Source organism: Gigantopelta aegis, chromosome 2, assembly GCF_016097555.1.
Source record: "Gigantopelta aegis isolate Gae_Host chromosome 2, Gae_host_genome, whole genome shotgun sequence".
In the NCBI taxonomy this organism is placed as follows: Eukaryota; Metazoa; Mollusca; class Gastropoda; order Neomphalida; family Peltospiridae; genus Gigantopelta; species Gigantopelta aegis.
Window position 1 is genome coordinate 2,890,995 of NC_054700.1, and position 14,047 is coordinate 2,905,041.

The 14,047-nt window shown below is 39.5% G+C and overlaps 1 protein-coding gene across 2 annotated transcripts in view; it reads left to right on the top strand.

Moving 5' to 3' along the window:
• The first annotated feature begins 1,818 nt into the window (after nt 1–1,818).
• The window catches only part of LOC121379786 (CREB-regulated transcription coactivator 1-like), a 76,337-nt gene continuing 64,108 nt past the window's right edge, over nt 1,819–14,047 (top strand). For both annotated transcript variants that reach the window (XM_041508441.1, XM_041508446.1), the window contains exons 1-3: nt 1,819–1,957; nt 2,120–2,227; nt 2,468–2,602. In XM_041508441.1, coding sequence (XP_041364375.1) covers nt 1,847–1,957; nt 2,120–2,227; nt 2,468–2,602 — 354 coding nt within the window. In that variant the 5' untranslated portion in view covers nt 1,819–1,846. The remainder of the gene's footprint in view (nt 1,958–2,119; nt 2,228–2,467; nt 2,603–14,047) is intronic.

Consider the following 14,047-nt stretch of genomic DNA (forward strand, 5'->3'; position numbering starts at 1 on the left):
AGCTAATGGTCCAAGCCAGCATATAGACCTTGCTTTAATGGACTAACATTTGGTAATTTTGACATATAGTTGACTACTGCAGGGGGCGGGACGTAACCCAGTCGTAAACTGATCGCTTGACACATGGGCGGCTTGGGATCGATACTCGTCGGTGGACCCATTTGGGTTATTTCTCGTTCCAGCCAGTGCACCACGACTGAAAAAACCGGAAAACCCGCTACATTCTTTCATTAGTAGCAAATGATCTTTTATATGCACCATCCCACAGGCAGGATAACACATACCACGGCCTTTGATATACCAGTCGTGGTACACTGGCTGGAACGAGAAATAATCGAATAGGCCCACCGACGGGGATCGATCCTAGACCGACAGCGCACCAAGCGAGCGCTTTACCACTGGGCTACGGCCTGCCCCCTAGTAAGATTTGTTTCGTGATAATACTAAAATAGGAATTTAATCCAGTACAGGCCCGTAGGTAGCCCAAAGTTAAGCTAGGCCTATTTTGACTCCACTTCGTGTGGAGAGTGTGAGATAATCTGTGAAGCAATAATTCTAGGGGACCCAGTGACATGTCCCCAACCCAAAACGCGTGTGGAGGAATTTTAGCGCGCGCGGTGGGTGGATGGACTAGACTGATGTACAAGTGTGCAAAGTTTACAGGGGGTCGAGTCATGCTCCCTTGAAAATATATTGCCAAAAAAAATCCTTGAGCAGTGTGTGTGTGTGTGTGTGTGTGTGTGTGTGTGTGTGTGTGTGTGTGTGTGTAGGCCTATGTGATTCTACCCCTGAAACTCCCCTACACACGTATCCACAATAAACGTTTTTTCCCTCTTCGGTGAGATTATTTTTCGAACACGAATACCATACAATGGGTTTATAAAAAAACCCAAATAAATAAATGTGTATGTGTGTGTGTGTGTGTGTGTGTGTGTGTGTGTGTGCTCGCGCGCACGCGCGTGCGTTCTACCCCTGAAACCTCCCTACACACGCGCCTGTTCCAATCCAGAATGAATGGGGTTTTTTTCCCCTCGGTGAGATTATGTTTCGAACAAGAAAGCCATACAACACGTTTGTAAATAAATAAATAAATAATAAATATATAAAATAAAAGATCAGCTTTAGGCCAAATATTGGTCTGGCCTTTGTAGTTATACTGAACGTGACTCTGTTTACATAAAGCGTATAAACACACATTACAGTTTTTATACTACTGAGTTATTTAGGCAAATATTAAATGCATGTGATCGATTAATTTATAGTTATTTATTACAAATAATTGTAAAATAGCAACATGTGGCACCTGTTAATATGATATGTAGATACTTTTTAAATGCATTACTACTCTTAGTTATAATTTGTCTCGCTAAATGTTTGCAGTTTTAGTGTTTATATAATAGCCGTATTAATAATCAACTGAATGTATTATATAACGTATAGTATCGTAAGTAACGGTACTTGACACACATTTATTCAATATCAAGACCCATTGAAGTCATTATCTATTTGGTTCAAGAAACAGAGAAAAAACGAAAAAGGTAAAACGAAAGAGACAGATAAATACGAAAATTGTTTACCTGTTAAATATATTTAATCGATTAAAAGGATCAATGTAAACGAAAGGGCTAAATAAAATTCTTACACATGTTGCCGTGCAAGCCTGCTGTGTGTAATACAGTGCAGTGTATACATGTGTGTATTCGCTGGTATGAACTTCAATAAATAGATGTGAGTGCTGCCATCTATTTTTACATCACATGATGAAAATGCGAACAATGATTGGTCGTATTGCCAGAGGACCCCCTGTATCGCCAAAATCATAACAAGCTTGTCGTTTTCAACCATCATGGCTAACCCACGAAAGTTCAGCGAGAAGATAGCCCTCCACAACCAGAAACAGGCGGAGGAAACGGCCGCCTTTGAGGCTATCATAAAGGAAGTAACGAGTGCCACCCGTGTAAGTACCCCGGAATCCGCTTAACCGTCGCTAGAGCCCGGATCGCCAGCCGCGAAACTAGGCCACCGTTTCGCAGCGAGACCTCATTTTTCTCGCGCGTTTGTTGTCAATAAAAATTATTAAATATTTAACCCTGTACGTCTCTGTGTTGTTATATTTCAGGGACAGGCGTATCCGAGGCAGCACCTTCCAATATCGCAGAATCTCGGCGCGTACCGAGGCGGGTCTCTGCCGAACGTCAATCAGATCGGACCAGGGATAGACTTGCAGGTGAGTTGAGCATAGCTGTCACTGGGCTGGCCTAGTTTCCGTGTGTTTGGTTTAGTACTACGATTATTAACATGGCGTCCACACTCGGAGGCATGTCGGAGTCGGTTCGGTTTTGTTTTTATTTATGTTTTCTTTATCGCCGGTCCCTCGCTCTGTACCCGTTCCCTACATACACCCCCACGGATGTTTGATTCGTTGACGATAACGGAAAAAGAAATGTTTATGAAATTGGGTTTTCAGACGGCCCTGCAGCACCTGGAAGACATACGGCAGCCGGACACGAAGCAGGCGAGGTCGAATCTGGTGGAGCGCATTCACCGGGAGAGGAGCAGACAGATAGGGCCACACAGGCGAGCCCTGCCCGTCGACAAACGTGTATCCTTGACTACCACTGGTCATTACTGATATATTACATGGGAATTATATAGAGCATAATAAACAAGTAACTACCGGTTAATATCAAAGTTATATCATGAGTGTATCCTTGCTATATCCACCACTGGTCATTACATATAATATCATATATTACATGGGAATTATATACTATAGAGCTTAATAAACGAGTAACCACCGGCTAATATCAGTTATGTCAAGAGTGTATCCTTGTCATAACCATCACTAGTCATTACATATATTGCATGGGAATTATATAGAGCATAATAAACAAGTAACTACCAGTTATTATCAAGTTATAATTATATCATGAGTGTATCCTTGTCATGACCATCACTGGTCATTACTTATATTACATGAGACTTATATAGAGCATAATAAACAATACTACCGGTTATTATCAAGTTATAATTATATCATGAGTGTATCCTTGTCATGACCATCACTGGTCATTACTTGTATTACATGAGACTTATATAGAGCATAATAAACAAGTAACTACCGGTTATTATCAAGTTATGAGTGAAGGTTCACATAGGTGAGCCCTACCATGTTGATAACGTGTATCCTTGCCAATACTGGATATTACATATTACATGGGTATTATATAAAGCATAATAAACAAGTTAATGGTTATTATCAAAGTTATGCCATGAGTCAAATAATGTTCACTTGTTACAAGCTTTAACTTTAATATGTAGGAACAAGGGGTGGGTGTAGGGAGAGGCAGCCTGTGGCCCCCCCCCCCCCACTTGACAATGCATGTTTTGTCCTGTTCTATATAAATAATGATAAAACATCTGACTAGTGTGGTACAGAGGATCATACTCTATACATGTGGTACAGAGGACCATACACTATACATGTGGTACAGAGGACCATACGCTATACATGTGGTACAGAGGACCATACACTATACATGTGGTACAGAGGACCATACACTATACACGTGGTACAGAGGACCATACACTATACACGTGGTACAGAGGACCATACTCTATACACGTGGTACAGAGGACCATACTCTATACACTTGGTACAGAGGACCATACTCTATACACATGGTACAGAAGACCATATACTATACGCGTGGTACAGAGGACCATACTCTATACACATGGTACAGAGGACCATACACGATACACGTGGTACAGAGGACGATACACGTGGTACAGAGGACCATACTCTATACACGTGGTACAGAGGACCATACTCTATACACGTGGTACAGAGGACCATACTCTATACACGTGGTACAGAGGACCATACTCTATACACGTGGTACAGAGGACCATACTCTATACACGTGGTACAGAGGACCATACTCTATACACGTGGTACAGAGGACCATACACTATACACGTGGTACAGAGGACCATACTCTATACACGTGGTACAGAGGACCATACACTATACACGTGGTACAGAGGACCATACACTATACATGTGGTACAAAGGACCATACTCTATACATGTGGTACAGAGGACCATACACGTGGTACAGAGGACCATACATGTGGTACAGAGGACCATACACGATACACATACAGAGAGCCATACACGATACGTGGTACAGAGGACCATACACAATACACGTGGTACAGAGGATCATACACTATACATGTTGTACAGAGGACCATACACTATACATGTGGTACAGAGGACCATACTCTATACACGTGGTACAGCAGACCATACTCTATACATGTGGTACAGCAGACCATACTCTATACATGTGGTGCGGAGGATCATACACTATACATGCGACGGGGCGGGATGTAGCCCAGTGGTAAAGCGTTCGCTTGATGTGCGGTCGGTCCAGGATCGATCCCCGTCAATTGACCCATTAGGCTATTTCTCATTCCAGCCAGTGCTCCACAACTGGTGTAACAAAGGCCATGGTTTGTACTATCCTGTCTGTGGGATGGTGCATATAAAAGATCCCTTGCTGCTAATCAAAAAGAGTAGCCCATGAAGTGGCGACAGCGGGTTTCCTCTCTCAATATCTGTGTGGTCCTTAACCATATGTCTGACACCATATAACTGTAAATAAAATGTGTTGAGTGCGTCGTTAAATAAAACATTTCTTTCTTTCTTTCTATACATGTAGTACAGAGGACCGTACACTATAGGTTACATGTGGTTTCACTAGTATATGCCACTATGCACAGTTGAATAATCATGTAGCTAACAGTTTCCGTAAGCTTTCAATGTTTTTTATTATCTAAGTAATTTAGAGCTCTACGTTACAGTTTCTCACTTGCCTTGGATTAATGATTTTGGGTGTAAGACCAATAAATTGTTGTAAAAACCTGTCTGACTGGACAAAGGAAGATCACAGTATATCAGTATTAGATTATTCGATGCTTGCAAGGAAGGTCACAGTATATCAGTATTAGATTATTCGATGCTTGCAAGGAAGGTCACAGTATATCAGTATTAGATTATTCGATGCTTGCAAGGAGGATCACAGTATATCAGTATTAGATTATTCGATGCTTGCAAGGAGGATCACAGTATATCAGTATTAGATTATTCGATGCTTGCGAGGAAGGTCACAGTATATCAGTATTAGATTATTCGATGCTTGCGAGGAAGGTCACAGTATATCAGTATTAGATTATTCGATGCTTGCGAGGAAGGTCACAGTATATCAGTATTAGATTATTCGATGCTTGCAAGGAAGGTCACAGTATATCAGTATTAGATTATTCGATGCTTGCAAGGAGGATCACAGTATATCAGTATTAGATTATTCGATGCTTGCAAGGAGGATCACAGTATATCAGTATTAGATTATTCGATGCTTGCAAGGAAGGATTATTCGATGCTTGCAAGGAAGGTCAGTATATCAGTATTAGATTATCGATGCTTGCAAGGAAGGTCACAGTATATCAGTATTAGATTATTCGATGCTTGCAAGGAGGATCACAGTATATCAGTATTAGATTATTCGATGCTTGCAAGGAAGGTCACAGTATATCAGTATTAGATTATTCGATGCTTGCAAGGAGGATCACAGTATATCAGTATTAGATTATTCGATGCTTGCAAGGAAGGTCACAGTATATCAGTATTAGATTATTCGATGCTTGCAAGGAGGATCACAGTATATCAGTATTAGATTATTCGATGCTTGCAAGGAGTGAGACATAGCCCAGTAGTAAAGCGCTCACTTGATGCACAGTCGGTTTGGGATTGATCACCATCCGTGAGACCATTGGGTAATTTCTCGTTCCAGCCAGTGCACTACCACTGGTACATCAAAGGCTGTGGTATGTGCTATCCTGTCTGTGGAATGGTGCATATAAAAGATCCCTTGCTATTAATGAAAAAAATATGGTGGGTTTCCTCTCTAAGACTATATGTCAAAATTACCAAGTTTTGTTTGACATCCAATAGCCGATGATTAATAAATCAATGTGCTCTAGTGGTGTTGTTAAACAAAGCAAACTTTTGAACACTTTTCAGTTTTTTAGCAAGATGTGATTTTACTGGGGTGTACAAAAAGAGTAACTAAGCGTAGCGCAGAATATTGTTTGATTCCGATTACCCAACAAACCCTGAGTTAATCCTGCTGACCCTAATCTCTTTGTAAATTATTACCCCCTCCCCCCACCCCCCCAAACAAAAAGAAGATAAATAAAGAAGATAACAAACAATCATTATATTGTCATGTTGATAAATTTTCCATAAAGACCAGGTCCATAAAACAAAAATTCCCCTATTTCTGTACACATTAATATATTTTTTCAGCAGGCAACAAGTATAACATTATATCACCATTTACAGAGTTATATAGACAGATTGCATATTTTGAACAAATTTTGAATAATATTTAGTAATTTTCAAAAGTTTGTTTTGTTTAATGACACCATTAGAGTACATTGATTTATTATTATTTATATTATTATTTTTAATTTTTAAAAAATTTAGTAGTAGTAGTATTTTATTAATTATTATTATAATAGGATGTCAGACATTTGATAAAATAATAATTATTATTATTATTATTTCTTTTTTGTATTTATTAATCGCTGGCTAGAACGAGAAATAACCCAATGGACCCAATAACGGGGATCGATCCTAGACTGACCGCACATCAAGCGAGTGCTGTACCACTGGGGGGCTAAATCCCTCCCACTTTACATAAAGTGCTGGGGTGTTGTTACCGATCCTGGTCAGCCTTCTTGTGCTCCCTTGCATATGCCAGCATGGACGTCCCCCCTCCCACCCACCCCCAAACCTTTTCCTGTTCTGAACGGAAGAGCCAGCGAAAGTCGACACCTGCGCCCATGACAGGCGTGTGCTACAACAGCTTGTTCTGAACGTGCAAGTTAAAACCTATGACTTGACCTGTTGTTAATGGCATATCTTTTCCTTCGAATACTATTTTTTATCTTTCGTTTTCCCCCCGACTCAAGACAGTGAGTGCATTATTCTGGTGGATATAACAGAATTGTCATTGATTTTTCTGCGTATTTGAACCTATTTCAAACAATTATATTGAGATATGCTTAATTGGCACTACAAGAAATATAAACAGCGCTGGGGTAGATTAAATATTCATGATGGGGTAGATTAAATATTCATGTAGGGGTAGATTAAATATTCATGTACTATTTAAATATAAAAAAGACTGCTCTGGTCTGTCTCTTCTTTATTACAGTTTTATTAGAACAATGACAACAACATGTGCATATATATATATATATATATATTTTATTTTTTTTTAAATTTGATCAAGGCCATTTTCTCTCCTTGATGGGGATGTAGCCCAGTGGTAAAGTACTCCCACGCCTCATGTGTGGTCGGTCTGGGATCGATCCCCATCATTGTGCTATTTTTTCCATGACTGGTTTATCAAAGGCTGTGGTATGCACTATCCTGTCTTTGGGATGGTGCATATAAAAGATCCCTTGCTACTAATGGAAAAGTCCTGGACAGAGGGACCAGCCAAGGCTGGCAACTGCACCCATGACAGGCGTGTACTTTTACAGCTTGTTCTGAATGTGCACGTAAAACTCTATTACTTGATCTGACCTAATGCAAAAGTGTAGTGGGTTTCCTCTCAATGACTAAGGAAAGAAGGAGATGTTTATTTAATGACGCACTCGACACATTTTATTTACTGTTAAAATATGCCATCGGTTGAAGACTATATATCAAAATGACCAAATATTTGACATCCATTAGCCGGTGATTAATAAATCAGTGTGCTCTAGTGGTGTTGTTAAACAAAACAAACCTTAACTTGATGAACTCAAAAGATGAGATATATATATATATATATATATATATATATATGTACAGTGTAGGTACATACATGTATCACTCAATTTTTACTTTTTAATTTTCTTATTTATTATTAATAATAGGTTGGGTTTTTTTGTGTAAAAGACTAGACTAGTCTTGAATGTTACATCACAGTATCTTTGTTCACCAAATCTCTTTATGGTAGGCAAGATATTTAATTCCACAAAATTCTTGTTTTTCAGTGAAGTCCCTGTCTGAGGTTAATACAGGGCAACCCCTTAAAGCTACCTAGATCCTATGTAAAGTAGACCTTCGGTGAACCAGAACTCCCTTAAAACAGGATGTTTGTTCCTTTTTAAATATCAGTATGGAAGAGAACCTCTCTTAGACACTGAACAGGATACGGGTAGCCCTTAAAATCAGACTTTGTACTTGGTCTAGGGGGAACCGGCCTCGGTGGCGTCATGGTTAGGCCATCGGTCTACAGGCTGGTAGGTATTGGGTTCGGATCCCAGTCGAGGCATGGGATTTTTAATCCAGATACCGATTCCAAACCCTGAGTGAGTGCTCCGCAAGGCTCAATGGGTAGGTGTAAACCACTTGCACCGACCAGTGATCCATAACTGGTTCAGCAAAGGCCATGGTTTGTGCTATCCTGTCTGTGGGAAGCGCAAATAAAAGATCCCTTGCTGCTAATCGGAAAGCAGGCGACAGCAGGTTTTCTCTCTCAAAATCTGTGTGGTCCTTAACCATATGTCTGATGCCATATAACCGTAAATAAAATGTGTTGAGTGCATCGTTAAATAAAAACATTTCTTTCTTTCTGGTCTAGTGGGTGTCTGGTTTCGAAGGGTTTCACTATATATTTTAATTGTTAACTCTAAAGGTGAAACCATGATTATAGTTGATAATAATCAAGGTTCGACAAATTCACTAGTCCTTGGTTCCAGCTAGTGAATTTTTGGTCTGGGCTAGTGGAAATTATCAACTGTATTACTGTAATACATAGGACACTAGCTAGCTAGCCAAACATTCTGTGAAACATTTGTCAAACACTGTGAAACATTTGACAAACACTGTAATGGCTAGTGACTTTGTCAAACATTTGACAAACACTGTGAAACATTTGACGAACACTGTAATGGCTAGTGACTTGGTCAAACATTTGATGAACACTGTGAAACATTTGTTGAACACTGTAATGGCTAGTGACTTAGTCAAACATTTGACGAACACTGTAATGGCTAGTGACTTTGTGAAACATTTGACGAACACTGTAAGGGCTAGTGACTTTGTCAAATATTTGTCGAACACTGTAACGGCTAGTGACATTGTGCAACATTTGTCGAATACATTGACTTTGTAAAACATTTGTCGAACACTTATAAAGCCTATATCACATTATACGACGCGACGCAACTCAACAGTTGAATCGCATCGTGTAGTGTGTATTGAAAAATCAGCCGTCGGCGACTGATTTTCAGTTGGCCCGACTGCATTTGACACGACCGAACATGTTCAGTCGCAGACGACGGCCATCATATAGTGTGAACGGGTCTACGACGCGATGCACCCGGTATACAACTGGTGTCTACCGGTATCCAATGGAATGTCTACATTTCTTCATGTGACATAAAAGTTACAATGGCGGAATTATTCTGGACAGAGGAATAGACCTCTTCAGTCTGTAGCGCCACCTGCATAATTATGAAAACGAGGCTGGGCGCTGTAAACAAACTATTTTGGCCATTGATTAACATGGGATGTGAGATTTTTTTTCTATCTTCTAAAATGAAGAACACAATTCAGAATGGTTCGCAACATTTGTTCGGTCTTTAATTGTAGTCACCAGAGTCATAGAGTGAACTGTACTGCTTTTTATATATTTTCTGAAGATACAACATTTTAGGCATATTGAGGCTGGTATTTACGCCATGTCGATCAGTATTATTAAAACATTATTTAAGCGTCCATGGAAACCATAAAGCAATTCTGATAAATATATATAGTTCATGTTGTCGTCTTTTTTGAAACCATCAGATTTGAAAAGAAGTTGTTATGGGTGCAGAACGCGGGAGGGGGCGGTATCCATGCTTCTTGCCCGCATTTCCTCCGTTATTGTTCTCTGGCTGAGAAAGCTGTACTAGAACGCCTGAAAGTCAAACTTTTGTTGAGGGAGCATGCCTCAAATTCCCTATAGCCCCCAGATTTCCATCCCATGTAACTTCCCCGTCCCTCCTTCAAATACTCTCCTCGGACCTTGGGTGGAACCTTCTTATTCTAGAGCATTGCTAATAAACAGAAAGCATCTGAGGAAGAAGGCAGCTATAAAATGTCAGGTCATGTAATAAATTTATATGAAATATATATATATATATAATATATATATATATATATATATATATATATATATATATATATAATACCGTAAGTCATGTTATTAGACAATTTACAGTGTGTAAGTGTGTGGTGGTGGTGTTTTTTTAATTTGGTTTTTATTTTGAGTTTGGTTTGGGGTTTTTCTTTTTCTTATCTTTTTTGCTACTCTTCTGTTTGGAATGTTGTGTACAACACACATCAGTTGTGTGTGTGTGTGGGGGGGGGGGGGGGGGGGAGGTAAACCTATTTGTAGATAAGTATGCAAATGGCAAACATCCAGCCATACTTACCGGTAAATACTAACTCGTTACTTATTCCGTAGTCTCATCTCTCAGATTAACTTGACCCTCGTACAAGGGTTCGTTCATGAATTAGGCAATGCAACATTCTAGTGGGGAGGGGAAGGGATTTCATGGGGGTGTTACGAAGCATGGGAATGGAGGAGGTGTTTGTCAAGAGTTATATATCATGTTTTAAAAATAATTTTATCATGTTTATTTATAAATTAAAATGCAGCTAATCATTGCTGTTGTGTTTTTTATCTGATGATTTTCTATCCAGTAGTATTATTACCAAACAAACATAAATTCAAAATCTTATAATATTGGTCAATATGTCTTTTGGGAGAGGTTAGGCATTGAATGTTACATAATTTTCGAGTAGTGGCCTATCCGTAATGCCCGGCGCAGACGCACTTTTTTAACGCAGACGGATGCGTCTCGTGTGTGCCTACCTGCGATGCGTTCCTGCGATCCACTGACGATTTCTTTTATTAATTAATTTATATATACATTACTCTAGGAAAAATAACAAAGATTAAATGTAATTTATTAATACATTTTAAAACATAATAAACTTTATTTAAAACATTATGTACAATATACTATTACGATTTAAATCTCACAATTTCACAATGGTTTGTTTTAATTATTATTATTAGGCATAGTACAATGAATGCAATAATTTATATTTTTTAATTTCATCTATTTAGAAATGTCATTAATTACACATGCCTAGTCTTTGTTTCAAAGATGAGCAGTTGGAAATTATTTGTGTTGAAACATTTATATGTTAGTCATTTTTAATGTTCGGGTCTGTTTTCACAGTTCTATTCATCACTGAAACCAATAATTGTTAATTTCGTTATATACAGATATATAGACAGATGATTGGTCAATATAAAAATGTGAACGCAACGCAGACGCAAGTAGGCGCACACGTGCGTTTTTAGACGGATGCGGCAGGAACCGGATGCTTTTGTGCGTCTAAAATCAAAATGTTTGATATTTGAAAAATCGACGCAGTGCTAAATAACGCAACGCAGAGGGGGTCGCACACGATGCGTTTTTACTGCGTTCGTACGGATGCGTTTTTTAACGCAAGACGCATGCGTTAAAAAACGCTCATCTGCGCCGGGCATTACAGAAGGTCACACGATTATGGGAGGAGGTCGTCTAAAAAGGAGCTTTTAAAAATACTTTTTCCTACTAGTGAACAGTTGGGGGTTCTTATTACTTGGATAGATCTCGAGTGGTGAATTTAAATCATTTTTAAAGTATTGTCTCATGAATGAAATATTTCACTGGTCAGAAGAAAATTAGTCCTGTCGGAAGTTGCCAACAATTGGATGTGCCAGTAATGTATTAATTGTCCCTCCTATTATTTTTAAGTTACTGCCACTCACTTCAGGCGCCTGTGACTGATTCTCTCTCTCTCCCCCCCCCCCCCCCCTCCCCCTCTCTCTCTGTCTCAGTCTCTCTCTCTATGTCTGTCTGTCTGTCTGTCTCTCTCTGTCTGTCTGTCTGTCTGTCTCTCTCTCTCTCTCTCTCTCTCTCTCTCTCTCTCTCTCTCTCTCTCTCTCTCTCTCTCTCTCTCTCTCTCTCTCTCTCTCTCTCGCACACAATGTAAATTGTACATTATTTTGATTTAAAACAGATACAGGTACGTGTGTGAATGAATCGTCGCTGGGGACAGGCGTCAATAATGTATAACAAAACACCATTCACAAGTACCATGTCACTTTAGGCGATGTCGTTTTAACATCATCATGTCAACTAAGGCAGTCCGAGCTCTCCAGTTGGACCCATCTTAGATTTTTAAAAGAGGGGTAATTAACAAGACATTTTTTTTCAGTTGAGTCGCGTCGTGTAATGTGAACAGATTTCAGACACGACCGATTAGTCAGCGATCGTGGCTCGCGACGCGATGCAACCGTCCAGTTGAGTCGCGTCGTATAATGTGATCTAGGCTTAATATGAACAGCTACATTCATACATACATACATATATACCTATGCCGTATTCATGTAACAGACATTCTTGATAGTGTGAACAGCCTCAGATATGCATCTGATACATACATACATGTCTATCTAGTGGAAACTAATCTCGTATAAACAGCTGGTGAATGGTAGTTAATTTTTGATGGCGATATTTGTGGACCATGTGTCAGTATTGATCTCTCGGGAGCAGGGTGTAGTCAGGTGTTAGAGCACTCGTCTCAGATGTCATGGGAAATACAGGGCTAGCTCTGGAATTTGCCAGTTGCGAAGTTAAAACTTTTTTTTTTGAAAATTTTATTTTAATTTGGCAAGATAATTTTATGCAATAATAATTGATATTTTGTAGAAAGAATAACTGGATTTCATCTCAATATCTTGAGGCATGATTCGTGTGCTCGCTCTTCAGGTTTTATCACAATGCTTGTAAAAACAAATCAGTCTTGACAGGGCTTAAAATTCATTGTGTGGATTGAGAAGCCTTTTTGCTTTTCAACTTGGAAGTAAATTTTCGAAAAATTAGCCCAAAATTAGGCCCACTAATTTACGGTAACTCTTTTTTTTAACAACAGCAATGTTGAAGACTCGAGATAAACACAAGCTTCCACGTACGGTATGACTTTGAAATGGGTACAAATCTAAGAGCTTTGTAACCGAAATTGGTACACAGCAACAAGTGGAAGTAACTAGCGAATGTGTTTTAATCGTCGTCAAAACACTGGCATAGTCAGGATTTTAGATGGGGTGGGGGGGGGGGGGTGGGGGGGCAGTTCACGCTATGTATGTATGTATGATTTTATAAAATTTAATACAGTAAAAAAAAAAGGTTTGATCGCAGGCCTCTGGGAATTGAAAATCTGCGTGACCCATTTATCGGTCACGCAGAAATAAAGCCAAGTAACCCATTTCCTTGTTGCGTAACCCGTTATATCCAAGTAAATGGTGATCGAACTTTTGCTCGGACAAAAAACAGGTTACGAAAAATTAGATTTGAGTGAGCAATCAGTGCATGAACAAAACGATTGTTCTCGCAATTATCAGAGGCCTGGATACACCACCACATCAAAGTGATATCAGTTGGGGGCTGTGTCAGTGATATTAGTATGACCTGAAATTTCACACCCATATTACCTCATGTCACAGTTAGTGACTCGTGTGAACAACATCGGTCTGGTATCCAAAAGCTGGCTCGTAACAAGGGAGAATCACGGGGATCGAACGTTGCCCCCTGTGCGGTATAGATTTCCACTCCCAAGGGAGGAATAATGAGAAACAAGGACACTCCAGGAGGTTTCTGACCTCGCTCAACTGACATCATATCAACAGAGATAGACGAATCCTCTCTTTGGTATGTACTGCCCTGTCTGTAGGATGGTGCATATAAAATATCCCTTGCTGCTAATCGAAAAGAGTAGCAAGACTTCTAGAATACGGTAGCCCCACTCCCATGGCTAGTGATATTCAATGTTGGGCTAGTAAATAACTACTATTGCCATGCCCGACGGCTAGTGGAA